This window comes from Anopheles cruzii, chromosome 2, assembly GCF_943734635.1.
Source record: "Anopheles cruzii chromosome 2, idAnoCruzAS_RS32_06, whole genome shotgun sequence".
NCBI lineage: Eukaryota > Metazoa > Arthropoda > Insecta > Diptera > Culicidae > Anopheles > Anopheles cruzii.
The window spans coordinates 42,572,442-42,599,029 of NC_069144.1; the positions used below are offsets into that span (position 1 = coordinate 42,572,442).

Below are 26,588 nucleotides of genomic sequence, written 5' to 3' on the forward strand. Positions count from 1 at the left end.
TAACTATCCGCACTACGAGTCTACTTTGATCATCCAAAAATCAGATTGATATGTGGTATCGGCTTTGGGAAATGGTGAAGACGTTTAATAACACAGTACGTGAACGATTATGCCGGGGGTCTGTATTTACTAATGCAAACAATTAAACATAAGGTAAAATGGCATATCGAGTGAACGATCGACTTTAAAATCATTTTTCCAACTTGCTAAAAATCACCAATCATCGCTCTCAATAAAATGTTACTTCCTAATGCACCACAAATATACAACTTTAAGTACAAACACAACTCATCGGGGACAGATAGCCAGAGAGAGATTTCTTAACAATTATCAGAAGCGATGGTGTTCGAGGAACCACCGCTTGTCTCCAAAATCATCACCACCTACATCGCCCCATACCTGTAACAAAACGCTAACATTCACCCCACTAAAGAAGGGTCACAACTAAAATCAGCACATAGTTTCATTGATCGGCGGCTCGGTATCCTCGTCCGTGCTGCTTTTGATGTTGGACGATAGTTTGGCTATTTCGTCCTGCACCAGGTTCGTGCTGATGCACGGGATGGTGGCCGGATCCCGCCGATCGTTGTGCGATGTATCTTCCGTGCTGGTGGAACTACTTTCCTTGAGCAAAGACAGCACACTTTTCGTTCCCAACACGCTTAGGTTGTCGGCGAATCGGGTCTGGCGGGGTGGTTTGCTCGGCACCGGCAGCGGTGTAGGTCCGAGTCGCTCCAAACCCTCCGGAATGGACCCGGAGCGCTCTCCAGCGGCGCTCCCATATTTTTCTATGCTGAACTGCTTCTTAAGCACGAAACCTGGTCGCGGTTCCGTTGGCTGCGGTCCACTACCGAACGATGAGGTGCGTTTACTTTGGAAACCTACAACATCCGTCGACGTTCCCGGTGCCGCCCCCGTCACCGGCACCGGGATCGTCGATGTTGAACCTGAAACCATTTCGATGACGGTCGAGTTGAGGCTCGTTTCGCCGTCGATCGAAGGATCGTTCGTCAGGGAGGAGTTGTCGATGTTGAATGAACTGTTGGTTTCGTTCGAACTCTGCTTGATGAACCGGTACGGCTGCAGCGAGTACTCCGTGTCGGTGCTAGAGTTTTTCTGCAAACTTTCGCACGACTTTTTGTACGCACGGTTGGCAGCATCGAACGAGGACGGGTTTAGGTAGGTGGCCGGCATGTACTGTGAGTTACGCGGTGAGTTTTGGCTCGACAGCGAAAGGGGAGAGTTCTTCGAATCGCAACGCATCGAATTGCGGTTCGAGGGCACCTGACTCCGTTCGTGCTTCAGCGCGTAATCCTCGTTGCCCTGGCTGCTGTCCGCCAGGGAGACAATGTTCGACTTCGACGGAGTCACCGGCAGTTCAATGGCCGTTTCGCGCCGAAGCATCTTTCGCGGACCGTGCTCGTCGGCGACAGAGTCATCGAAGAAATCGTCACTATCGTCCACCGAACAGCGCGTTTGAAGCAACTTTTCCATCATCATGTAGTCACTGTCTTCGCACTCCTTCAAATGCTTCTTTTCGATCATGGCCGCAAACTCCGGGTTGGTCAGCTCGTTCACGTTCTTCTTACGGTCCTCTGGTGGCAAGAAAATTCACACCAAACCATTAGTACGTAAAAACGATAGTCGCGAATTCGCTGTTGTTACCTCTTAACGAACTCGTGGGAGATGCAATCATATGACAAACACTCTCCAACTCATCCGTAATTGATGTATACTCGGTGTGTATTTGAAGCAGTAAGTGTCGTCCCTTTGGAACCGTCCGCTGAATGGGAGCTGCAGAATGCATTACAAAAAAGAAAACGATCAAACATTAACCAATGTCCCAGCCTCCCCTATCACTTACGCTGTTCATTGCCACTGTCCGGTTCCGATTGTGTAACGCTATGCTGTCGCTTCGCGAAACTGAGTTGGTAGAGACTCGTTTGGGATTTGTTAATATCGATCCCGCCACCTGATGCACTCTCCGAATTCCGCCGTCCACTCGCGCCAACTATACCGGGAGCATCTCTCGATGCACCTGCACTAATCGTTCCCGGTCCACACATGGATGAGTTACGGCGCCGACCAGTGCGTTGTCGGAGGCCTTCGTAGTTAGCGTCAACCAACTCATCAACGGTCTCCTCACCGACAAGTGTCCTATCGTCCGCTCCCTCCAGGGGCGTGAGAGTGTCTTTGCTCTCGGTACTAGCAGTATCCTGTCGAATGCTAAGGAATGGCGGTGGAGCGGGCAATGGAGCGGGCGGCGGGGATGATTTGGTGACGGCACCGGTAGACTCTGTTGGCGAAAGTGTTTTCTGCATTGCATTTCCCGGAAACAGTTCGGAGTCTTCCGAGCGAATCGATAATTTGCGATCTCGAGCCACATCCTGAGACAACTAGAAATAGGAAATAATTAATTGTTAAATTGAACGCCCAACGAGGCAAACCAAGCTCTTCAACATAGAGCTTTTGGTGAAGGACTACCTGTTCTGGTGAGCGATCATTTTCATTCTCTTCCGGCACCGTTCGCACCTCAAAGTGCATACCGTCATCGAAGATGTACGCATCTGGCCGTACTTCCGTGAGTGAGCGGTTAAATTTCTTGCGCTGTGTCGGAGGCGCCGGAGTGATAAAGCTATCGCTCTCCGAGATCGTACGTGCCCGCTGATCGGCCATAATGGCAGCGGTGCTACCACCGAGCGCCACGTTTGCACTCACGTTGCTCGTCGAACCCTGCATATTTTCCTGCATGAGTGTGTGCGCCGACATGAACCGATGTATCACAGCTAGATGGGCAAGAATTTGGTCGGCCGACTCCTCGACCTTGCGCAATCGAAACTCAATGTTCTGCACCGCGGTACTCTGAACGTTTTCCTTATGGTTGATGTCCTCGATCTTCTGCGCCATATGTTCAACCCGCTCGTCCGTATTCTTAATGCGTTCATCCGTCGACTGGTGCAGCAGCACCTCCTGCTCGCGGAAGTAACCCTCGACGCATTCCTCCTCGTAATCGTACAATCGTTCCATATCCTCCTTCTCGAGGAACAGCTTCAGCCCATTGTCACGCGATTCCTGCAACCCCTTGGCTTTGCGTATCGCGTAGCGTAGCAGCGAGTAGAAGTGGCACAGTGCTATCAACGGCGGTGGCAGAACAGGCTTCTGCTGGTACTCCATCACCACCGTGAATCGCTGAAACATCCACACCTGATGCGATACGGCATTTACCTCAATGAAGATGTTGTTAAACACCGCAATCAGCAGGTTGATTAGCAGAATGTTTGCAATCAACAGATACATCGACATGGCGATAGGTGTTACCCAGTGACCTACGGAGAGCGACCGGAATGGTTAATGATTGCAACAACAAAACTAAGCACACAATATTCTACCCGTAACACACGGCGGTTGGGATGGGTCTTCGCCACAAGGTGGATCAATATCGTCAGCAAACACCTCTCCGTACAACATGAAATACGGCTGGTAGTAAACCTCACGTACCAAACGCCAACTGGCATCATTGTTCGGGAACAGTATCGCTTGCCGACTAACACCAAAGCTCATCAACACCACCAGTAAAAGCACCACGAAGTAAATCATGTTCTTCACCATTTTGCCCATCATCGTCACCAGTGGTCCTGTGGGAATGGAAAATAACGCCAGCATTGTGCATGGACGTTGTATGGATGGATACACCTTCACTTCACCTAACGAAAACACAAACTTACCCAAATATTTGTTTACACCTAAAATGTTCAATATCCGCAAGTACCAATAGATACTATCGACGCAGTAGATAACTCGACCGATGTCCATCGTATACGGCCGAAGCCTTAGGGCTAGTCCGATAAGGAAAAATATGATTGCCGCCGCATCGCACGGATTCCACATGTTCCAGGCCCAGACGGAAAATTTGTGGCTAGTCGAAGGAAGGAAAAAGGTTTTTCATCAAACGAGGTCTTCTGATAAAGTTCACCACAGGCGCAGGCCACGGTTGGACTCGCACTTACGATATTGCCACCGGCTCCGACGATACTATCTCCCGTATCTTCTCGCAGCCAAGCGTGGTGATGTAGGCGATGGCATAACACTCCTGCCAGCTCGGTGTTTCCTCCATCCGTACCAGCACGGTGTACGTGAACAGGACCAGGAAAAACACGTAGGCCATCTGTTGAGAGTGGCACGGGGATGGGGATTGAGCGAGGGTAAACTTCGAATAATCTCAACCGGGTATACTTACGGAATCAGCCCAAAATTTCGTGATCGGTGCGGTGTAAAACTCGTAGATTTTCTTCTTCATCTTCAGGGGTCGCTGCTGACGCACATCGTTGTCGTACATATAGTCCTTGTACTGTGTGTTCTCCGAGTCTGTTAGCGAGACCTTAAATTGTTGAACAATTTAAATTAGCACTTTTTTCTACCCCCACATGCATTCGAAGCGCGCGTCCTGCACTCGCTTTTAGTTGGAAAATCGTGCAAAACTGTGAACAATCACATCGTTCACCCACCAGCAAGCAGTTGTTTTTATCTACATTTTTGTTAACTCAATGTGAAATCTAAAAAAAACGATAAGTGCAAAGCGTCTATCAAAAACTCACTCTAATTAAGTAAGACGTTTTGTTTACGTTGAATTTCGATTCATGAATTAGGCAATCAAACTTGCAGTTTTTGCTCTGTTTGACATGTTTTATGACTCATCTTATGATGCAGAAAACTTTGGTAGGTGTTGTAGCTAGATTCTAGTTTCATGCTGTGATGGTGCTAGATGCTATATGCTAAATGGTGACCTAAAAATCTTTAATTGACACCCCCGAGGTTTCTCCAAATGGCTATTTTCTTTTAAAAAAATGTCATTAAAGGGGAAAAATGTGACATTATCAGCTATCGCGAATCGTAGAAACAGAAATCAATAAAGTTTGTGGATTTCGTTTACATGTGAATAGAACTACTATAGTCAACTACATGGAACCAATCCCAGATAACGATGCAATGTTGAAGCTAAGCAAAACAAATGGCATTCGTAACGACATAGAGAACCAAAACGAAGAAACTTCCATAATGCTGCAGGACGAATGAATGCATAATGAAAAGTACTGCGGACTAACTTTTGAGCCTAAGCATCCGGTCAGACCTACCTAGTGGGGGAGGTGGGAATCAATACGAAAGTACGTTAAGTTAAAACCAAACTTTGTGCATTTGTTTCAATTTCCGGAACACGAAAATACAAAACTTGCGGTTCATCTGTATAAACTGTTTGCTCGAGAAGCGAAGATAATTGTGATTGTGTTGTTGTTTCTGCTTGTTGTACTGATTGTCAATGGTATTGCAAATAGTTCCTGGAAGTGAACCTCGTCCACCGCCCGCACGCTCATCTCGTAGCTAAAGCTCTGGAACACCAGCAAAAATGGTGCGTCTCGTGTTGCACAATTTCGGAGCAATGTTTTGCGGGGCAATTCTTGTGAATGGTCGTAGATTCGATCAACCTAATAGTGGTACGATTTTGGTTAACATCGTTCTTCCCACACACACACACAGAACTAAGGAAAAATACCGAGGTTACAATCACTGGAAATCATTGTGTACATTCGGCACGGCAAGGACGAACACTTCGAATCGTTCACAACAAGAAAAGAAGGAGGCAAGGTACAGAGGCGAGGAAGAGATAAAGAAGAGCACCTTATCCAAAGCGGCCGGGACGAAGGTAGAACGATCTAGCAGAGCGGAGCAGGAAGGTTATACGACAGACGGGAGCGAGACACAGCAAAAGCACGAGAATTTGGGTAGATACAGATGCTGTTTTTATAACAGCTTCACCCAACTTTTCAGAGTTCAATCTGAAAAGCGTACAAATCGTGTGGAACAAATTTTAACGAACAGAACAAGAAGTAAAGGTGTCTCTTGTATGCTGATTTCAACTAGCTCTGCATGAAAACTGTAGTTAGGCTATGTTAAATGTAGCAATGCTGGGGCAGTGTAGGACATACGTAACCGAACATAACTGATCCTACGCGAAGTGGTGGCACAAACATGTTAATTTTGTGTGTGAAGAATGAGTTGAGGGTTCTATGGCTATTTGAACGGAAATGTGTTTGTAATGTATTTGGAAAATTGGCCACTGCAGTGGCTTTCTGCCATCGTGTGTGCGCGTCGTGTGTTAGTGAGCAGAATGGCGAAAGGTGTCAAAAAATAACAGAAACTCTTGCTTCCAACGCTCCGCGTCCAAGCGATGATTTCTGGTAAATGTTTTTTAGAAATAAAACCGTAAAACAATGTAGTACTACACAGTCTAGTATACTTAACGCACTACGACAGCCACACTTACTTTTCCGTTCTCCTGCACTTTGGTATCTTTCATTGAGTACGTATCGGACAGAAGCGCCTAGGATGAAAAGTACAATAGATGAGGCCTTTTTTCGTAGTACAACGAACTCCACACGAACAAGATACGAACAAGAAAATGAGTGAAAACAAAAAGTACCATACACAATCTACCCAGTATCGGTAAGCGGTTACAAGTAGTGACGAAAGTACATACGAGAGATTTTGGTACAACATCAAGCATAGGCCAGATTGGAAGGACAAACATTTTGCGAGAAGAAGGGTCGAGGAAACGAGGAAAGTGTGTGCAGGTTATATCGTAAGAGGGACAATCACGTGTTGCGTGTTGAAAAAACTGCCTTAGAAGTTGCTACAGAAAAAAAACTGTGAATAGTACAATAAAAATGTGCAGTGAAAACTCCAAGCTGGGGATTAATAGTAGGAGAAATATTACGCTACAAATAGGGATCCATAAAAGCTTTACATTCGCTTCAATACCAATTCGGGATGAATGTTTCACACTTTTAGAGCCTAAGGATCCTGGAACACCTGAAGGGGGAATGATGTTCAAGCAATCAGGAGTTACAAACTAAATTATAATGGAATATTCGAGATCGAAAGGAAAACAATACATTGCCGAAGAGTGAATAGTAAGAGAGGAAGAACACAGCAAGGAAGTGACAGCGAGAAAGAACAACATTTCTAGTGAGCTTCCAGGAGAGCTACAGTAGGTTGTACCTGTGGTGGTGGAGTTGCATTTTCGCTAGCTGGTTTCGTACTTTGAGTGGAGTTTAAAAGGGCCTTCTAAAGGATCAAAACACCAGAAGCGGAATCCGGGGAAAAACCAATGATGAAATTACGAATTATCATTACGAGCCCACACGTAACAATTGGCAATTTTATGGTTTGGTTTATTTATTAACGAATATTGTTTTGCCCCGAAATCAGTTTCATTCGGAGAGGTGTTAGGTAGAAGAACAAGTTTATGGTATGGTTATCGGTACAAACATTACGGGGAAAAGAGAGAAAAAGAGAGAAAGATATAAACATCAGTTAAATCGTAACCGACTCTAGCACCGTAGAGGATAAGGAAAATAGTTAAACATCATGTGACTTCACAATGTACACTGCAAAATACGTATTGAGAAGAGAAGACAAAGATATGTGCCTTACGAAAACCACTGAAGTTGGGACAGCGGTGTCACTCATTGCCTACCTCTGCGTCGGGATCCTTTTTCTCGCGATCCTCGTAGTCCAAATACTGGTTTTCAAGGTGCTCCTCTTCGGTCTGTGGCATCTGTTGCAGCTCTTCCTTCGACTTGAAGTCAAGCTTTTTGATAAACGGCGGCACAAGTAGTCCCAGTATGACCTAAGGAATGGAAGCAGACGAAATGCTTCCGCCATCATATCCACATCCTATATCCCTTGCTAATTCTGCCCACCGCGTTACCTTCAAGTTGGTATTTTTCCTCGTGCGCAGTCCTCCCATCCACAGATCGGCCAGAATGATCTGACTGCACGGGTGTGCCAGGATCGTACGGTGATTGGCGGCAACGGCCAGCGAAAGACAGCTCTGGCTAGACCAGGACTGCAGCTCGCAAGTCAGCAACCGTTGGGCCCGTTCGGCATCCTGCCGGTAGCAAAAGTCCAACAGCTTCAATCCCTTGCTCTCGAACTCTTTTGCGTAGCTGCGCAATTCCTCGTAGATTTCCGTGTCCAGATCGTCGTCGGCAGCCTCGTGCGCCATCGCTTTGTACAGCTTGCAGGCGACCAGTGACTTTGCCAGCGCTTCCTCTCCGTGTGTCCACATCAGTAGTGCCATCTGCTGGCGCTTGGTTAGCACCGCCCAGATGAGCAGCTCGTTGAACGGAAACTCGAATAACGCCATATCGGTAGTCACCGGCAGTAGTCCCGTCACCAGACTCATCGAATTGATACCGGCCGACCGCTGAAAGGTGGACGGTTTCCGATGCGTGTTGACGTAGCTGTTCATCACCTTCGCGTAGATGGGACGAAATTTCCGGCGCGTATAGTACGACCGGTACGCACCACCCATCAGCTTGTTGATCACCAGGCCGATATCGTGCAGCGTGTAGACGTAGCCCTTCGGGATGTGCGGCCGTACGTCACGCAAAATGTACCCGAGCGTGTTAGCCGGCCCGTGCTTGGTGTTGTACAGTTCCTCGAGCCGCGGTATTGTCAGGAACTTGCGCATCGAAACGCCATTCTCCAACAGGAGCTTCACGAAATCGATACGATCGTGCTCGAGCGCCTGCATCATCGCTTCATCCAGTGAACCGTGGGGCCACTCCTGACCGTAGACGAAAATCTCCGTGCGCGCAATATCGACCCGGTTCCAGGTGAGTGCCAGGCTGAGCTGCTCCGGTGGACTAAGGTGCTGTGATTTAAAAAGTGCAGTTAAAATCGTTTGGTCCAGTTCCTGAATGTTGCCCTCCGGTCGATCCTGTATCCGAAACACCGTTATCTGTCCGAAATGGGAAGAAGTTAGCGGTCTCATTGTCGTGCTGCGCAGCAGAAACCCCGTTTAGTTCCCCCCGCCGTTACTCACAAGATTCTTGTTCTTCGTACACTGCAGAAGCTCCTGGTATAGCTGCTCCGCTTGCTCGGCGCTAACCTCAAATGTTTTCTGTATTATCCCGAGCAGATACTCGTGCATCGAGTCCAGTGCAACCTGCTCGCCGTTGTCCGAAGCGTACCTGTAACCGTAGCCAATAGCCCAATAGACAATTAGTGATTTCGGTCTTTCGAATGGCGGCGCTTGCCAGATAGCCGAAGAATGAAGGTGCATTACTTATGTACAAACGCTATTAGATCAGCTGCCCGGCCTGATCCATCACATACTACTACCGGTACCGGTGGGTTATCGGTGACGTACTCTAGCACAGCTCTGATTGTGTTTGTACCACCCTCAATTACCAAGCATACTACGGGGGTGCTCGAGTGAGTAACTAGGAAAGAAGAACGAGAAGAAGAGAAGAAAAGATATCGGTGTAGAGGTCAAGAAGAAAATCGACAGAAACAGGACAGAGAGGGGTCAGATACTGTCGCACCATCAACCCCAACGCAGAGGGAGCGAATAGTGCACTAAGCACTCTCGCCACCAGAGGGATTACAACACTCAGTTCGACAGAGCATTCAGCGGGAACTGCTAAGGGAAAATGCTAAGAAAACACGAGTTTGAGGATAAAACACAAACATGAAAGACTTGGAGCGAAAGGGATCGCATTGAAGATAGCACATTGAAAAGACATGGTGATAGGCTACCATTCTGGGACACTTGCACGACACCATTGACAGACAACGAGATAGTATGGAGTACGGAAACAATAAAAACGAAATCTATAATATAAAATCCACTCACACAAGCAGAGATAGGAACATAAGGAACACTCCGTTTTTCGCGCGCATAATTTCGGACTCGTCGGTGCGCGAGATGATGTACCTCTAAAATCTACACTTCGTAAGATTGAACGAACCTACCGTAGTAACTTATCCACGAGAACCGATACGAACGATCTAAGTCCGCATTGGCTACAATATTTCTTAATGAATTAAATTAGTACCCAGAAGAAAAAATTAACAAACCTAGCCGCCCAGCATCTGGCTACATATTTAGTTCACCCGACAGGCGGCGCTCGGCTGCCCATAACCTCGGGCAACCGGGCTGAAGATCCCAACAAGTAACTTAATTAATCACCCCACATGCAGCTAATCGAGGGCCACCCGCGTTAGGCTAAGAGCTGGCTTTCGTTGTGTAGCCAACCAGAAACGAACGAGCGAGTCATATTTACTGGAAAAGGACTCGTACAGGAAATTCATCATCATTATGGCACGGCCACGTCGAACAAGGATCCGCCTCAAGGTGGGCACGTGGTGGGCACTTGTGTAGATTTTGCTCCCAAATCAATTCTTCGTTACTGGCACCCGTACGGAGCTAATCAATCTTTCCTAGCGCGGTGAAGGCCGGCCGTTACTGATCGGTCACCGTTACCCTTATCGCTGGCACCGTCACCGATTCAAGGATCTTTATCGTCACGTCTCCATCCGGTCTATCCAATTAACCTATCACTACCGGATAACAATCTGTCCCTCGACCTTAGTGAAGAACAATGAACCGTAGGTGTGTCTAGTGGGCTACAGTGGGAACTCACTCTCATCCGGTAGCGCCAAACCACTCGGTTTGATTGAAGATTTTGCAGTTTTGCAAATGAAAGGATTCTACAGGACTGTGATGAATCAATTTCCCTATCATAAATGGACCGAGCGCCCTCTTACGCTGTTCGTCTACCAAAGGGATTGAAAAAAGGAGCACATCGTCCCAGCTCGGAGCTTAGGAAGAGGATTATCGGATCGAGTGGTAAAAAGTGTACCGTAATAGAAGGGTGAGAAACCATACACTCTGAACAAGCCAACCTAAATGATGCCTATATTTCAAAATTAACCTTCCATTAACCCGATGCCGGAGACGGAATAGTTGTGCCAGCGACATTAATCCCACCGAAGGCCACCGGAGCGACGGAACTGGGAAGGCCCGAAGGGTGTTCAACTACGGGCACATCCTACGCATTTGGAAAAGAAGAACGAAAACAAACACACCCACGGGCAAACAGGTCATCGTTTAGAAGGTCAATGAATTTCCTTCGGCCAAGGATGCCAAGTAGCTAGCAGAGTGCTGAGAGCTCAGCCGGAGCCGGATGAACCTGAATCTCTCGACGGTTCGTACTATCGCTTCTCCCTTGAGCTCCTAATAATCTACCTTCTTCACGTAATTGGTGTGTCGTTAAGATAAATTGTTCATTGCACCGAAGAGAGTTCGCCAGGGATAGGATTATTACGGTGAAAGGTCAACGTAAAAGGGCCACCAGCATCCATTCCGTGATGAACGCCGTCCTCGCACGGCGAAGCCTGCAGATTTTCTCTTCTCTCTTTTTTGTTGTTTTTGAGCCCTTACTGCTCTATTCGGGCCTACAGTTGTTTGCCAAGCTGAAGCCACAAAGCCAGGACTGGATGCGAAAGGACGGTGAATTCATCATCTGCCATAAATAGCAGCCGGGGTCGGGTGCTTCGGAGCTTTTATTAACAAAATGTTTTACCTTGTTGTCTTCTTCGTGCGCAAATGTTTCACCTTTTTACGATGTTACCCTTCCAACGCAATGTAAGTGGGTGACACAAAAACGACCGCAAGGATCGCTCCATTGCGTCTCCTACGTTCTAGTTCTTATAAGAGAAACAAATGAAATGCTGAATCAAACTGTGCGATGTTCGACTCTCGTTAGCTATTTGAGTAATAATAATCGTAATTTTGTAACGGGGAAAAGAAACGGTTCACGATGAAGCCAATAATAATTGTAACATAAACATTGATTGTAGTTTAAAGCAAAACAAAAAGTACAATCTGGGGCTCATGCACGCCGTTGGTGAGGTCTTTGAAAGCACCATGATTTTCGATGGATCTAAACAGTGTTCTAATTCTAAAAGGTTTGAGCTGTACAGAGAAGAGTGTTCTAATGACCACTAGGGCGTGGGATTGGAAAATTTGAAGCCCTGTCAAATACGGTGCTACCATTTTAATCAGCAAAGCTTAGTTACCTTTGTAGTGAAAATTCATTAAAGATGACAGCATCTTGTCTATAAAATGACAGTTGAAGAAAGGCACAGTTAGCGTGATGCGAGAGCAAAATTTATGCATTCAGATAATGGCTTCGAATCCCCTGCCTGCCTGTGACACATACATGGAATCTTTCATCAATAGCAACTCCAGTGTTTTATCCTAAACAAACTTTTTCCTTCAACGTCATTCTCATGTCTTAAGTAAAATCTCGGTTCTACCACACGAACCGACGTGTTTGGATCGTTTCACACGCAAAAGAGACTAAACGAAAAGGTTTTTCAATATAGCCACAAGGCCTGTTTCTGATTTTGATAGAACGCGAGATGCAAGGAAGCGTGAAAAAATCTCTTTATCATTCCAATTTGAATTCGTTGAATTATTTATTCATTCACTTAGCAGCTTCCTCGCCTATCAGAGGGTGTCATACTTGTGCCATTTACATCACCATAAATCTATGTGCATAAATTACCATAATTCGCTAAGCGACCGACTTTTGCTCGGGTGAGATTAGGTGACATAATGCCACTCCACAGTTTACCTTTAGAAAGGCCCATACTTCTAACGATATCGCAAAAGTGATGAATCGGTATACAAAAAAAGACCTGCAAACCGCATCAACATAGTTCGTATTCGTTTGAAGTAATGTTGTTTACTTTTATCTTGAAGTTCTTTCCTTAGCTCGAAGTAACACTACCTTGAACGCCAAGAACTCCAAGAACCGGCTCGGTCGGGTCATTAACAAGCCAAAAGCCACTGACAGGGCCGCCGGAAGACCGTTAACCAACCAACGCCCTGAACCGTGAAGTCATCTTCCAACTGAACGGTACAACGCAACCGTTTACTATCACGTGACCGAGGATTTCCACGAAGGTGAATGAAAATTGATCGCCGTGAATATGATTACCGTATGCGTTAAGGTTCACATTTTCCCACGTTACCGGTACACATTACACTACCACGGGCGACCTGTTCCGACCGGGGACAATTGGTCAAAGGACTGCAGATTGTGACTTAAGCCGCTTCGACTGGCCGTCGCATGAAAAATTGTCCACGTTAATGGTGATACGCTCATAAAGTGTGCCGTTTTTCCTGCGCTCTCAGCGAAGCGATTCTCCGGAACGGGTAAGCGATCCGTAGACACGCCGGCTAAATGGTGTTTATCGCATATTGCACCGTAAAAGTGCGCCTCACACAGTGCGCATCCTACACAGCTAGGAGCGGTTTAAAAGGGAACGACAATAAAAGCTCATTGTGCCCGACAGCCGCTCCTGGGTGGTCGTCAGAGGCTATAAAAATGTTCGCCCGGAAGAAACGTTAACGCAAACTCCTTCGTCGGTTAGCACCGTGGTTACCGTGGTGGCGCGGAACTATACTACTTACAGGGCTGCAGCTTCTGATTCGATATGTATTTCTCCAGCTTCCTTCGCAGGATCAGTTCCGCGCCGTAGCGCCCCTGGGAACCATTGTCGACCAGCAGAAAGTAAGCGTGCCTGTTGTTCAGTACTGCCAGCTTCGATCTATAATAAGCAGCCCGACCGGCGGCACAGGGAGAGCAGCAAAATGGAAATGTCAGTGCCGTGCGGTGCTAAAGTATGATGAAAAATTTGCATAAGCCCGCGAGTGGCGCTCCGCGAAGCACCTCTTACCGAGGCGAGCTGATGCTGTGGCAAGGAACGTCCCGGTTGTGGCCCAGAAGCTCGTGATTTCGCTCCACTATACCCCACGGTGCGATACCGATGCTCACCACGCGCCCGGACCGCTGTTGGCCCTCGAGGAGTAGCGCGTCGCCGACTTGTTTGGTTACACCTTTGGGAAAACGGAAGAAACGGGTTAGAAGATTAGCATTACGCGATCATTAGTTACTTTGGCGCTCGTTGGTCGGCGAAACGGTTCGGCTCAACGAGCAGGCATCACAATAATCAATTCCAAAACCGAATCACTGCTTCTAACCGCGACACTCCGGGTGGGTCTCCAGGGGAAAGTGTATTAACCTTTCGCTTAATCTCCGTTCCTCCGACTGGGGCTGGCGCACCGGTGGAACGGAGCGAAACCACCAGCCGCAGAAAAAAAAAATGGAAATTTTCCTAAAATTTCTTACAAACTTCTTCGGCCCGGTGTCTGACAGTCTCAAACCGGCTGCTGCCGGCTTTTCTTGGAACGGAATGGAAGCAACCAACCAGCGATTTGGTAATGCCATTAGCAAACTTCTCCGTGTTCGTGGTTGCGTGGCCGTAGTTTGGCCAGATTTCGACTATAATTGCCCCGAGCGAGAGGGAACCAAATGTGGAAAAGGTTGTTAGCAGCAGCAAAGGCTGCCTGCTACAAGTAGTGAAGTGTTTTTAAAATTTTTCTCTAATTTGTCCTAGTCCTAGTTTTTAAGAATTACAAAATCACTTTCCAGTGTCATAACCATCCATTGGCTTCTGAGGCTGGACTCGGTCCACCATGTATCGTCCCGTCGGATGATTACGTCCGCGGAACGACGTCAATCACTCATCGTTGACGGATGGACCATGATTGAATCATGGGCCTTCGAAGCCGTGGCCCAAACGAAGGAGGCCCATTCCCTCATCGATGGTTCGGCCCTCGCTGCATTATGCCGGGTCACGCAGTATCAAATTACGGGAACGAAAATTGGCCCGAAAATGGGTTTGTCTCCGATGATGGACGGATGGACCGGAGTGCCGGTGCTAGAAATTTCTCCAGTAGACCAGCTGGCTCCTAGAGTCGACTCTCGCGCTACGGCCAACACTCACCCGTATTGGTGCCTCCGGTAAATATCCATGCTCCAGTCGTTTTGGCCGCCTTCAGCAGTCCCTTCCGCAGAACCTGTAAGAACGTAGACGGCATAAGAATGTCATTGTTCGACGGCAACAGCACCACTTCGCGCTGCAACAACCTTTGGGGCAGTTACCTTTTTCAACTTGGTCTGCAGTTCAAAGTTTGCCTTTCCACCCTGGACCGTGATGAGCAGCTTCGGTAGCTCGAGATTCCATTCGCGTGTAAACAGCTGCACCAGGAGCTCGGGCCGCGTATCGTACGATAGGCGAACGTACTGTGGAAAGAAGAAAAGTAAGCCAGCAGCATAAGTTCCCCGTCGGAGTGGCGTAGAAATGACATCGCAATATTGATGAGTGGCATACTCAAGCCGATTGCGGGGTTTGCAAACTTCGCTCCTCCCGACAATGGGCCAAACATGGACCGGAAACTACTCGGGACTCGGGTTCTGGGCTAAAGCACCGTGAACGTCAACCGACCATGAACAACAGAGAGTGGTGTAAAATTTCGAACAACAAACAAAACTCAACCATTCGCGCGCTTCGACACTGATTGAACAGCGTGCGGAGATGGCGACTGAAAGTTTCATCATTAACGTTCCGCGCGGCCCCAAACCGGTAAGCCCGGTGAGAAAAGTTGGCCAAAGTAGCGACACCGTCGAGCAGCCCGATGAACAGCTGAGATCAACCGGTAAACTTTGGTGACAGTGATTGGAATGCCCGCATCGGATAATTGAAAATCTGCCAGCACCAATAAATAATTACTCACTGTTTGCTGTTTTTCGCATCTAATTAACACGGCTTCTAATTGGAACGGAAAATAGAGAGCCCAAGGAGATGTTTTATTAAAAAATACCTTCACCACCTTTGTGAATATTGTAGCAACTTCTTCAGCACTTTCTGCCCAGTCCAATCCTACACTAATTAAGCACTCAGGGACCGTGTTCCGGAGCATAACTCGCCAAAAGGGTTCGCCCGGTACGGCCACCGAGAGCGGAACCAAAGTTCCCGAAAATTAACTTTCACAGCAACATCAGTCCACTGCACGATGAGACAACTCGGTGGGCCACTGCGGCCACCGTGGCTGCCACTAACACACTTAACATACCCTTCGGTCGACTTTTGGAAAACTTTAACTCCTCAAGCAGCCGGGTCAAAAATGCTCGCAGCATAAACAGTGGCCGCCGCCCGGCTGGTCGCCCCGGACTGAGGCGAACATTATCGTTTCATCATTCGCAAAACCTTTGAACCCAATTGCCCGGTGCCGTCGTGTGCTGCTGGGTGTGCCGAGCAAAGAAGGGTTCACTCCAAGTGGATACGGCGGCGACCATTTGATCCTTTCCCAAGAATTTACTGACCTCTCGAGCGGGTCCTCGAGCAGCAGCGCGACCCGGAATCCCGCGCCCCACGCTGCCCCGTGCCTTACCTGTGCCTTCGTCGGGTGAGCACCTCCCTGGAATTCGATCGTACCGTAGGCATCGGTGGCCTGCGACCGGGTATGCTTCTGCGGCAGCCAAATGTCACCCGAAACGCCCGGATCGATGCCCGGCACGAACTGGTGGGTGCGCCGTTCCTGACCACAGCAGCATCTGCGAAATGGTAGCGAAGAATAGAGAAAAACATTTGAGTGAATAGAAATTCAATTTCTCACAAGTTTCATCCGGATACAACGGACCGGAGATACGGTGTCCTCCGCATAAATTAATATACATTTAACGTAAAACCAACAAACCGACAAACGGGTATTCAGACAATCGCTACCCAAATGGCCCGTTATTCGGTTTAGCAGGAAGTTTCTGTTCAGTTTAGCTCATGAATAAAACATCGAAAGCAAATTTAAAACGCACCCGTAGTTTGCCTTTTAAAATGGGTACTTGTCACCCGATTCAAACTATGGTTCGAGCATAAAATTACCATTGAATTTCGAAAAGAATTTACTCGTGAATGTGAAGGGATGATGTTACAATTAAACCCGAATCCTTTCCATACAATCCGTCCGTTACCGTGAAGCTATCACCATACCAGCCACCGATTCAGGGTATGCATTGGAGAGCATTGGTGAAAGGAACCAGGCGCCTCCATTATCCCCGGCGACAACCCACGGGCAATGATCACAGGGATCACACTAGAGTCAAACGGCAAAAGAGCAAAGCGAAAGAAATATTCATCAACCCTGCGTCGAGGTTCGCACATCATAAAACGGAAATACCCACATCCTTCCGCCATGCGCCACCATTCTCCAGGCGGCGGGTCACGTGCAGAACACCCGCAAGCCAGCAAATGCGACTGTGGTGGACACATACTATGTGGCCTGGCCCGGAAGCGTGCTGGTGAGTGGAGAAACCGGCCCGGAAGTGCAAAAAGAGAAGGCAAAATCCTTTCTCTTCGCCTTTATTTACTTTTTCCAGAAAGCGCTTTCCAGCTCCGGGAGCAACGAGGAGCCTGGGCCGGTCATATTACGGTCGGATTCATTTCTTTCTGCGTTCCACATCGAGAGAAGGCGAGAAATATTACGTTGTTTTTTTCCGATGATAAACCCAAATCAAATGCCTTTCACCACATTATCCTGCGAAGCGGTCAGGGATGCTATCAACCGCACACGTGAGGAACTCGCCGTTCGATGAAGAAAATATGACACTGATCCGCAAAGAGGACGGTGGCATGTGCCGAAAGATTTGATTGCTACTTCACTATCATGTTTGTGCCGAAGAAACATCTTCGATGCAGGTCGATACTGTGGTTAACGAAAACGTTGCTACTAGTCCAACCTGTATCACAGTTCATTATACGCATAAAGTAACTTTCAAAAGTAATCGATTGACGAAAGCAATTAAAAGTTGCCCCATCACCGGTGCTAACCCGGTGATAGCTCGGGGTATGGTGAAAATAACACCGGCTGCTTGTCGAGAGGTAATCCTCAAACAATCGCCCAGAACTCAAAAGATTGCTTTCCAACCCCCCGCAAAAAAGGGTGGCTGACATGGTTTGAAGCTCTCTTCCCTTCGCACCAGTGGGCGAAGGGCCCACGAAATCCCGCAGCTTATCAGCTCACACAGTCAACGCAACATCTGTGAGGCTAAAGCCCACACGATGTCGGGCGACGCGGCGACAACCTTATTGATTACTTTCTTGACCTTCCACCAGATGAAGCTGATGATAGCCGGGGCGCGATACCCGGGGCGGTGTCCGACAATCCTCCGCTTGATCCCTGCTAAACGGACACCACCTATTTGTAGTGGATCGGAGACAGAAAGTCACGATAATGGCTAGCGCTCTTTCACGCACGGGACGGAGTCATCTCTACCCGGGGTGGTCGGAGGACACTCCGAGAATGTCGGAAGGAATGCATCCCGGAAAAGCACGGCGGGGTGTCGGTCAGTCAGGTTCGGTCGTGCGAAGCCGCGCGGGAGAAAATGTGTTTCCTTTGATTCTCTTTGATTACGTTTTATTGGTGGCATTAGTGCCATCAAAAGTGTTCGAAGCAGCAGGCGTCTCCATTGGCAGCGTTTCCCGGGAAAGCTTTTACGCAGCCCCGCCCAAGGACGGGGCTGGAACTCGCTTCTAGCCAACATTTAAAATGACTTACGACCGGAGTTTCTCGGGAATTCTCATCAATATACTAAAAAGTTCTCAAGCCGTTAGAGAAACACAGTTCGGAAATTGGAAAAGATTTCAAAGAAGTGGATTTTTAACTTTCCAGCACTTGCAGACTTGCTGAACTTCGTATGATTTATAGCGGATCGCAAACACAATTTTCTATCAACTGGCACCGAAAGCCGAGGCATGCGGATGATTGAGGATTACCGTGTCGCACCACACACAAAAAAGGGTGAATTGAGAGCCCTCTTCCTGGCAAACCTGAACGAGTTGTTGCTGGCTGGTGGTAAGCAAGCGGTCCTCACCAAGTCCCATCTTTATGCCACTCGGAGCACCTAGCCCACGCTACGCACGTTTAGGCGACGACAAGCTTAGCGTTTTATCACACTTTGCCAGGGCACTAAACAAAAAATCACTTTGCCCCGCCAGGAGCCAAGGAGCGTGCCCTTCTGCTGACATTCTGCTGCCCCGGGTCTCCTCGATTTTCTCAACAACAGCCCCACAACCAGAACAGCTCTCATGAAGCCACGGAAGTCTGTTGATTTACACTCCTTCAACACACACCCATCCTCAGCGTCCTTTTGCTCCATAGAGCAGCAGCGTCCACAGAGAGAGAGGTTCCCTTTTTTTCTTGTCATCCACGTCCAACACTGTGCGGAGCACGATGATTATGGCATCAAGCAACACACTTGGCCGACGGCTCAAGGGCGGGCCAAGTGTACATACTAACTAGTCATCGTCGCGCGCGTCCGTGCTGCCATCATACTCTCCGGATCACCCCGGACCCCGAGTGTCGCGTTTGCACTTTAAAGCTCATCGACAAGACCCCAAGTAACAGGCACTTGACCGAAAACCGTTTTCCACTTCGTATCGTGTGGAATTTCCACCTTTTTCGACCCGATCCGAAGACGCTTTTCTTGGAGCGCTCGCGCTCATCGGAGCTCCTTATCGGTGCGCCGCTCGGTTACGGCAGCAGATGATGATGACACATTGCGTTTCCTTTGTCTGGATTCCGTCTCAATATGTTACCGAGAGGCATCCGACAACGGAGCCTCCGACACCGGGAACACGTAATTAATTTTCCAAGACGCTCGCCCGTATCGATCCCTACCTGCTGCTTAATGATGCCAGTCGAGTGCAGCGCATACCGGGCGGGACCGAGGCACCTGAGCCTGACCGGATACTCCAAACAACAGACAGTGACTGCGGTGCGCTGCGCAAAGGAAAACCTGTCATCGATGCTTGGGCGGCGTTCTCGGAAAATAGAACGACACCTACGGCAACGCACGACGACGGTGGTGCTGGTCGCCCTCGCAGGTGGAATGCTGTGGAATGACAATTAGTGGCAGCGTTTTGACGTCAAGCATAAACTGTGCCATAACGGCACACGAGCCAAGAGTAAACACCGGTTCGCCTCCGGCCACACTCCGGCCGATTGCGTTGGATTGCTGACTGCGAAATGGAGAACCGGGTGTTTTGCTTCGCTCCTCTTCGGGTCGCTTCACGAAGACAGTTTCCTGCACCTCAACTGCATACTAACTATACGCGTACGCCGCAAAAGTACTACTCTACGTTGGATAGAAACTGGATCCGCAACAAATTAAAGTCCTCCCGTACAGCGCTGCGACGTGCTCGTCGTATTTCAAGTGTGTTTTTAAAGCAGATTTTTCGCGGAAAACGCTCTCATCCTTAGGATTACGCAGAAGGTACACAAACAACGTGAAGAGACACGTGAGACGGTTGCTCCCCGGCACAAAACGATGAGTGAAATGCGTAACCGTACGTTGCCGAGCTTGGGGTTCATCAAATGGGACAAAAAGTGTGAAATAATAACGATCTAATCCTGCTTAAAGCTGGCCCGACGCACCCAGCAGTCATCTTGAGCATCTCGTTGAGTTGGAACCGCTGACTCTCGCTGGCTGGTTCTCGCTGGCGTTGGATTTTCTTGCAAATTTGTTGACAGACTTCGTGCGAAAACGCGTAGCGTAAGCTTCGAGCCCTTACCCAAAACACCAGTGTACACAACAAGCAAAGGCAATTGCGGCAACACAACGGGTCGACTTTTGGAATCGGCTTCGGCGAAATCTCAACAACAAGAAACAGAAACTTTTCCCTCGGTTTCTGGACCTTTTTTTGCGTCTGTGGCAGCGCTTGTGATTCACTTTCTTTCGCACTAGACACTGCCGCAGCCAAAGGAATCCGCTTTCCGTTTTTGATGGCAAACTTTTGCTCCCTGTCATTTATTTTATCCACATTCTTGCCAAACTCCCCAACCGGTACTTTCGGTGTGTTCACAAACGGGGAATTGGTCCTCTGTGTGTGCATTGTTTCGTTTTTCAGCGGTGTTTTTGTTCTTTCCTTCTTTTTTTTAAGAACACATTTCAACGACAACGGCAAGCTGTTAAAGAGAGTAGTTAAATTGACTTGTTGCCAGACGGCACACTGGTCTCAAGATAAGCGAACATTATGTTTGAACATTAATTTAATTTCCATTTATTTCTCGTGCCTCGCCACTGTGCCAAGCCCCAGGAAGCCGGGTTAATAAATTGTCGAAGCGTAAGGGACAGAATTTAACTTTAAAAGTTATTGCGTTAACACCGGGTGATTTTGCACACTTTTTCGCCAGTTTCTGGAAAGGTGTTTAACCATAAATCGCAACCTTAATTGCACTGTACTTCGTCGGTTATGTACTATCCATCATTACTCTCCCCCCGCCAACCTTCCCTCGGCTTCCCGGTTCGCATCGACGGCGCCCACAACGTGTAACGAACGGCAATCGAATCTTATACCGACAATCCAAGCTTATTAAAATGCTAATTCAAAACGAAATTCCGCTTCGGCGACACACAGTGTCCACAAACGGAACGGATTCCGAGACGATGGGTATACATTTAACGAATTAAAGTAATCAACCAAATGGAACGGAAATTAACCAGGGCGGTTGGCCCAAGCTTAACCGTTCCCCAGGCATGTCGCGGCAGAAATATCTGCCGCTGAACTTGGCTAAAACTTGTCAGACAACTCTGTCAAAAGCCGAAGTCGAATTAGTGACAAAAAGTATCATCACCAAAGAGCGAGACGTTGATTGGTCTACTGACTTAGACGTTCTATTTACTGGCCGTGATTCCCGGGCCACCCGGTGTTACCGGTGGAGTCTATGAATAATGGATGCTTCATTAGTCAAATCAAACACCCGCCGAGTGTGGCGAAGACACGAGCTCTCAAGCCCAAAATTCGATTTGGTGAGAGAAATCAAATTTTCCATTTAATAACGAACGCGACCTACCGAACCCTAGAGCGATCCTGCACGGAAAATGCTGAATGAAAATTCACACAATCGAATACATTTACAGCGCCGTTTATTCATTTTAGCTTGTGGCGGGGATATCTATTAACTCATCGAAATGATTCATATGCTTTCATGCCATAAGAAGTCATTTCAATCATATTCAATGAAACAGACAAAAACCGTTTCAATATCCCAGACACAAGCCATAATTCTCCCGGGACAATTTCGGTCCGCTCGCCGAATGATCGAATAAATTCAGACCGACTTTCGACTTACGGCTCCCGGCATGCGTCAAATCGAAGAAAAATAGACATCTTTATAGCTCCACGGCGTGTCCCGGCTGGCGGCTCCCTTGCCGATGCCCGGTCCCGTCTAATCCGGGCCAATCGTTCTAGCATTTGCTCCCCGGGGAGCCATTTTTCATTCCACCGTCGATAGTCGCCGCTTCGCCGTTCGATGCTCGCTCTCGGCGGGATAAATAATGTCTCCTCTTAATTTTTATGCTTTGGCGTACCGTTACAACCACGATATGCTTTTAGCCATAATCACGCCAGCTCTCGGCGGGAACGGGATTTTCACGGGAGCTTTCGCACACGGTTTCTCATGGAACCGCATCCGCAAAACCACCCGCAGAAAACCGAACCAACCGGAACCCCCGAGAAACCGCTTCTGTAATGCTTTTGCTGAATGTTTTTGCTGCAGTCCCGCCAACGAAGGACAGTCGCAGTCGCAAGGACACTCGACTCACACAAAAAACCGGAGTACCGGTCACTGCTGCAGGTGCCCCCCTCTACGGCGGCGGCATGCACGATGGCTTCATTCAAGTGCACATGCTCCACTGCTACATGTCCACTGCGGGCTGTAGAGGGCGAACTTCTTGGCCAAAATTATTGATTTTGCAATAACCGACCTTGCCCCGCGTGCTAGCACAGGACGAAGTACCGAGCCCGAGCTACTGATCGGCCGAGGTCGGGTTCACTCGGCAGCAGCGCCGAGAAGGCGTTCAAATCTCAAGCCTCCCACAAAAAGTAGGTCAACGGAGTAGAACGGTGAACCGGAGGCCAAGGGTGTGTTGCTTCCGGGGAAAACTGCTCGTCTCGGCCGCAAGACCTAAGAATGGCACGTTTGTGGTTTGACACAAGTTTGGTATGAGCAGTTTTGAAACTAAATCAACTGAAAAGATATGCTTGTTTTCTCGGGCCAACCGTTGGAACAGACACTTCACTTCTTGAAAGTCGTTCGGAGTGTTGTTAAAGCAAACAACATGACCCCAGCTCGTGCTGATTTGTACCGTAAACTTGGTAGCGGCACGAGCGAGCATAAAATTTAAATATTATATAGCAACGTGTTTCGTCACATTCACGAGCCAAGATTCACGGCCAACGGGAGCGGATAGGGAATAAATTAAAACTTGGCCCACCGCTGCCGGTTCCGGCGGATGCGTTTGCACAGCACCCTCACTGCAACACCTACGGACGCGTTCCGTCAGGCGCGAGCTAACCCTGCAGAGGGCCTTTCGCTACTAGGTCCGCAAGCCGCTCGGTGTCTTCACTTTCTCGTGGCCGGTGTCTAGAAACTGCCGGATATCGCTAGACCATGACCTAACCCAACCGAGAGCCCCCGCAAGGTAGTACTTTTAACCCATTATTCACCCGTCACCACTGCGAGCACTGGCCGAGTGGCTCTCCCTTTAGGTGCATGAAAAATGGCCCCGGAGGAAAGCTAAACTTGGCCTCATTAAAAGTTTAAATTCGATTCGGGTCTAAAACTAAATAATGCAGAAATTATGGCGAAAGGGCCGGGAGCATTATTACAACACGCCACAGCTCTGTTTTATGGCCAAAGTTTCGCTGGCTTCGGCGCTGTAACATGCTGCTACAGCTCAGCTTGCATGTATAATCGAGCGATGGTATTAATATATTTTGTAGCGAACATCCAGGAAACCTTCGAAAAAGATAAAACTCCCGCACTTTCAGAGAACCGTAAAAAATGAGTGTTGCAGCAACGGAAATGGTTTCATTGGTACTTACATGTCTTCATTTTTCGGGTTCGGTATGTACTTGATGCACTCGCGCTTTTGAAAGTTTGCCTCGATCCAGCTGCGTGCGGTGCGCTGCACAATTTCCGTCGTAGAAAAGGGAAGAGAAAAATTGAGAAAACGCCATCACATATCATCGTACAGGACCATTGAGGGGTTTCCATTGCAAAACAAAGCTGTTCACCCGCTGTTTTTTTAACACTTCTCCTCTACTAGCACACGCCTGAAAGAAACAGAGTTTGGGTGCAGTTACAATTATTCGGAGGAGCTGTTTTACTTTTGTCCACCAACACCAACTTGTTAGCAGCGTTTTAAAGGCTGCCAACAAATTGGAATTGAATCTTCCTTGTTAATCAATTTAATCATTGTGCTCCACTATTTGGTTAAATTAAATCAATCACTGGTCTGTTCGAAATCTACTCTACATTATGTACAATCGACCCGGTGTTCCGCTTATCGTCGGGATTTCGGCTGGCTCGAGGCGTGCGTGCACAAGCGTACAACATACTTCACACGGAGTTCGGAGTAAATTCGTTCTGACCGCTGTCAACATTGGTGAATTGGATTGCGGAATGATGCTGCTGCTACCAGATGCTGTGTTTAATTTTCTTTAAAGCAACGCCTTGCTATGAAATTACTGCATGGCGTCCCACTAGCATGCCCATTCAAACGGCATACATTAACACGGTGCCACGTTCTATTTTCTATTGGGACGTGCAAGTTCGACTGCTCACCGGATTCGACCCGGGCGAGTACGAACGCTGCCGCCGCCGACCACCTCGGGTGCTACTCTGTCGGGCGCACAAACATTTGCTCTGCTTTCGTTCGCGCGGATTCAGGGTTGGAGTTTTGCTGCCCGCGAATGCCCGGGCAAGCGTAAACAACATAAAACATTTTTGACTTTCCAGGGCCAGGGCTTTCCGAATGCTTTCACAAAACCACGGTAAAACCAACGAGAACGAAAACCGGGGAAAACAGAGCAAATGGACCCCTACATTAGAGCGCTCGGGTCTTCCTGGAAATGCTCCATTTCTCGAGTGAGCTGAGCCGACGTACCGAGCGCGGCCAGATGCCGGAGGACTATTTCTCGTGCGACACTACCGACGACGTGCATCGCTACTGTATGATCAGTTTAATGTACCGTCGAATTTACCGTGGTGTGTCAAGAGTGGGTGCACTACCGAAACGTGGTCTGGGCATCGGTTCCACCAATTGAAGTTAACGCAACATTTTATTTACATTTTATGGGTTGGTTTGGTTTACACCACGAATCCGGGAGGAAGTTGAAGTAATTTGTGTTAATTTGAAATTGTTTTACCTTTTTCGGACACTGCGAACCATCAGCTCATTGTGCGGGAGCAAGCGCAAGCCTTATTCGAGTGCATATCTTACGGTACAGTGCCAATCAAATTGTGTCGAAATGCCAATCGTTACGAATACGGGACACGCTGATACATGGGAAATGACTACGTGAAAGCACAATGGGAGATTTACAAAACCGAAGCCGGAACAACTACTCAATTAAAAAACCTCACAAACTACGATATAACTACATTTTTTTACAAACTACGCAATCAACGTCAACCAAACAACAGCAGGACAAGACTACCCAGAGGACAAATATAAGCAAATTAAAATGGCCTAAATATGGTGTCATTCTTTCTCTGATTGTTACGGGCAAGAAAGTCCACCAAGAACGGGCTCCCGGATGGCCAATTAAGTTGCCACCAAAGTGCTTTTACAGTTGATTGAATCGCCGGACGGTGCTGAAAATTGAAACGAACTCAACTCAAATTCAAATCCATCTGCATCGCGTGAGCTTTGCGTCGCTTTTGCACCACATCTGACTTGGTTGTGGTTGGCAATAAAAATAAATGTTACATTACCCGGAACCAATTCGCTGAACAGCGTGCCGTGCGCGCCACTGCTGGCCTGCCACCGAAAACCGACAACTTAATCAATTCGAATCTACTTTGCAAATCTACTTTACAAGACCAGCTAGCCAGCCAGCCAGCTGGCCCGGGACCGGGAGTCAACCGTCAACCGACAACCAACCAACATTCGCGACACGTACCGGTCAAGTGCCGCAGAAAAGGTGCGAAAAGGTGTGGAAACCGTTTCGAATCGAAAAAAGCTGGTTGTACATTCCAGTGTAACCAGACCGCTAGTCCTTTTCGAGGCATCATGCGGACAGAACAGCGAGTTGCGAGCTACAGAAAAAAAAACCTCAAGCATTTGGGAGACCATTATCGATTTTATTTGAATTACTATTGTTATGTCTTAATCTGGACGAAAATCCATTGCATCAAACGCAGGATCAGCGATCGCTAAGACCTGTCGCGGTCTGCAGTGCTCGGCTCAGGACACTTATCCAAATGACACTTTTAAGCGCTTTCTAACAACAAAACAATTCGCTGTGCCACCCCTCCAGCATATGGCTCCGGTTACAGTGATTTGATCGAAGCCGTTATTGAGCATCTCCATTTGAATCAATTTGCTCCATCAGCGCAGTGGTTGACCTCATAAAATGAAAAACGAATCGTAGCAAAGGGAAAGCTCGCGAAGGGAGTGGAAATGCCCCCCCTCGGGTTAGCCTGGTGATGATGCCGGGCGACAGGCAGGGCAAAAGCGACGACGTCTGGGTGCACGGAATTGAGTGGAATTGCTTTGTGGGGTCGTTGGAAAAATCCGCCCCCATTTCCTCGCAGTTATCTTTACCTGGAAAACCTGGTACAGCGAGTAGACGCTCAGATCGAACGGCTCGACGATCGAGGAGCGCGATGAGATGGAGGAACTTTCAAAGTACAGCGACGGCGGTGGCGGCGACGGTGAGAGGGGCGGTGTGGCCACCGTATCCGATGATTGCAGCGTAAGGAGCTTTTCGCGCAACACCGGCAACAGCGGCGCGTCGCTGGGCGGTGGAAACGGTGGCGGCGGCAT

General features: G+C 48.2%; 1 protein-coding gene across 1 annotated transcript; it reads right to left on the minus strand.

The window, feature by feature from the left end:
• LOC128279093 (transient receptor potential cation channel trpm) lies at positions 1 to 26,588 on the minus strand. The gene is made up of 23 exons (XM_053017814.1): positions 26,368 to 26,588; positions 23,641 to 23,730; positions 16,151 to 16,313; positions 14,862 to 15,002; positions 14,704 to 14,776; positions 13,594 to 13,753; positions 13,328 to 13,464; positions 11,926 to 11,964; positions 9,128 to 9,284; positions 8,885 to 9,032; positions 7,766 to 8,800; positions 7,532 to 7,684; positions 7,054 to 7,119; positions 6,320 to 6,376; positions 5,103 to 5,132; positions 4,238 to 4,378; positions 4,008 to 4,165; positions 3,726 to 3,916; positions 3,390 to 3,635; positions 2,485 to 3,326; positions 1,865 to 2,396; positions 1,666 to 1,794; positions 1 to 1,595 (listed from the first exon to the last, which is right to left on the minus strand). Exons 1-23 carry the CDS (start codon positions 26,586 to 26,588, stop codon positions 451 to 453), a joined length of 6,054 nt encoding a protein of 2,017 aa, XP_052873774.1. The 3' UTR covers positions 1 to 450.